Raw genomic sequence first — 1,422 nt, 5'->3', positions numbered from 1 at the left:
TGTTGTCGAGTGTCAAAGCAGCTTTAAAGGGATATCCATTCATGCAATGATCCATAATATTGGTTGAGCCGATGTTTGGTTGTGCGCTCAACTATTTATGGTTGGTTGATTGCTCATCTCCCATCCTTTTCCACTCTAAAGAGGGACAGTATGCCACAATATAGGAAAGCGAGTTAGATTCAAAATAATGTCATATAACTATATGTAACTGAACTGACATTCAGTTATTAGCTGGTGTTGTAGTTCATCCACACTACCTTTGGAGGTAATATGGTGTACTACAGCGAGTATACCAATGACTCGTCATTTTTGAACGAGTCAAGTTGGACGAGTTGATCAGATCTGATATCAACACACAACTATTCTGTTAATCTCGGTATTCTACTTGATACATGATGTGTAAATACGACTTGTCAACTGATATTATATCAACAAAACACATGCATGTCATGATCATCAATTTGTACAGGCATGCAATATATAACCAACTGTATTTAAAATACAAGTGTCAAAGTACAATGATATCAGCAAGCATGTTGACCAAGACTGGAATGATCAAATTCAACACATGTGTATTCAATGCACTGTAATGTAATGTAGTGTAGTGTATTTATTACAAGTTGAATCAGTAATGCGGTTGTAGAATGACAGTCGATTAGATTAGAATCAGTTTGGATTAGCACTCGAATCAATAACTCGCAATCTTCATTTTAGTGTCGACTCAAGAACGATCGACTTTCCATGCAAGACTGGATGAAACTTTTCGCACACTAGATGCAACTCTCCGTAGACTGGATGAAGCTCTCTGTAGAGTGGATGAAACTCTTCGTAGAGTGGATGAAGCTGTATGTTGACTGGATGGAACACTGGAAGATGTTTGAGTAGAATGAACTATAGATGGATTCATTGATGACGATTCGGTAATATCAGGATCTTCCAAGACCTTGGGGAACTTTTGAGGGTTGTTCATTACTTCTTGATACGATGGAAGTTGATCACCTGGGTTCTGTTGAGTCACTTTATAGAGTTTAGGTTTCCTCATTACAACTCCATATGATGGTGGTGGACCTTGAGGTTGTGGTGATGAACCTTGCGTTCCACTAGTAGAGGCACGCTCAGAGTCCATTGGTGAACTCGGTATGCCACTAATATAGGCACTCTCAAAGTCCATTGGTGAACTCGGTATCTCAGGGTAAAATTGACCAAAACAATCCAGAAAGTTGGAACTTGTTAAAAGGTCCATCACGCGCTCATTACTAACCCGTCCAAATTTGACGCGTAAGATTCCAAAAAACTCTCTTGCAAGCTTTTTTTCAGCTAAACGCACTCTCTCGCGCCGAGAAGAATATTGGTCATCGCATATTGTCTGCTGGCTTTCAAGGTTTGCAAGAGCATCATTCCCATCTTGAATGAGTGACATAG

The 1,422-nt window shown here is 39.6% G+C and overlaps 2 protein-coding genes across 2 annotated transcripts in view; both read right to left on the bottom strand.

The window, feature by feature from the left end:
- The window catches only part of BATDEDRAFT_28975 (uncharacterized protein), a gene marked incomplete at both ends in the record, with an annotated part of 1,590 nt that extends 1,283 nt beyond the window's left edge, over positions 1-307 (bottom strand). Inside the window, one exon of the mRNA XM_006683407.1 lies at positions 258-307. Within this exon, the coding sequence (XP_006683470.1) occupies positions 258-307 (50 nt within the window). The remainder of the gene's footprint in view (positions 1-257) is intronic.
- Positions 308-721: 414 nt separating this feature from the next.
- BATDEDRAFT_93229 (uncharacterized protein) lies at positions 722-1,420 on the bottom strand (the record flags this gene model as incomplete). Its single annotated transcript, XM_006683406.1, has 1 exon — positions 722-1,420. One exon carries the CDS (start codon positions 1,418-1,420, stop codon positions 722-724), a length of 699 nt encoding a protein of 232 aa, XP_006683469.1.
- Positions 1,421-1,422: the final 2 nt, after the last annotated feature.

The sequence above is a fragment of the Batrachochytrium dendrobatidis genome (genome assembly GCF_000203795.2).
Source record: "Batrachochytrium dendrobatidis JAM81 unplaced genomic scaffold BATDEscaffold_141, whole genome shotgun sequence".
Classification (NCBI taxonomy): Eukaryota; Fungi; Chytridiomycota; class Chytridiomycetes; order Rhizophydiales; genus Batrachochytrium; species Batrachochytrium dendrobatidis.
This window is presented reverse-complemented; position numbering and strand designations above follow the sequence as displayed.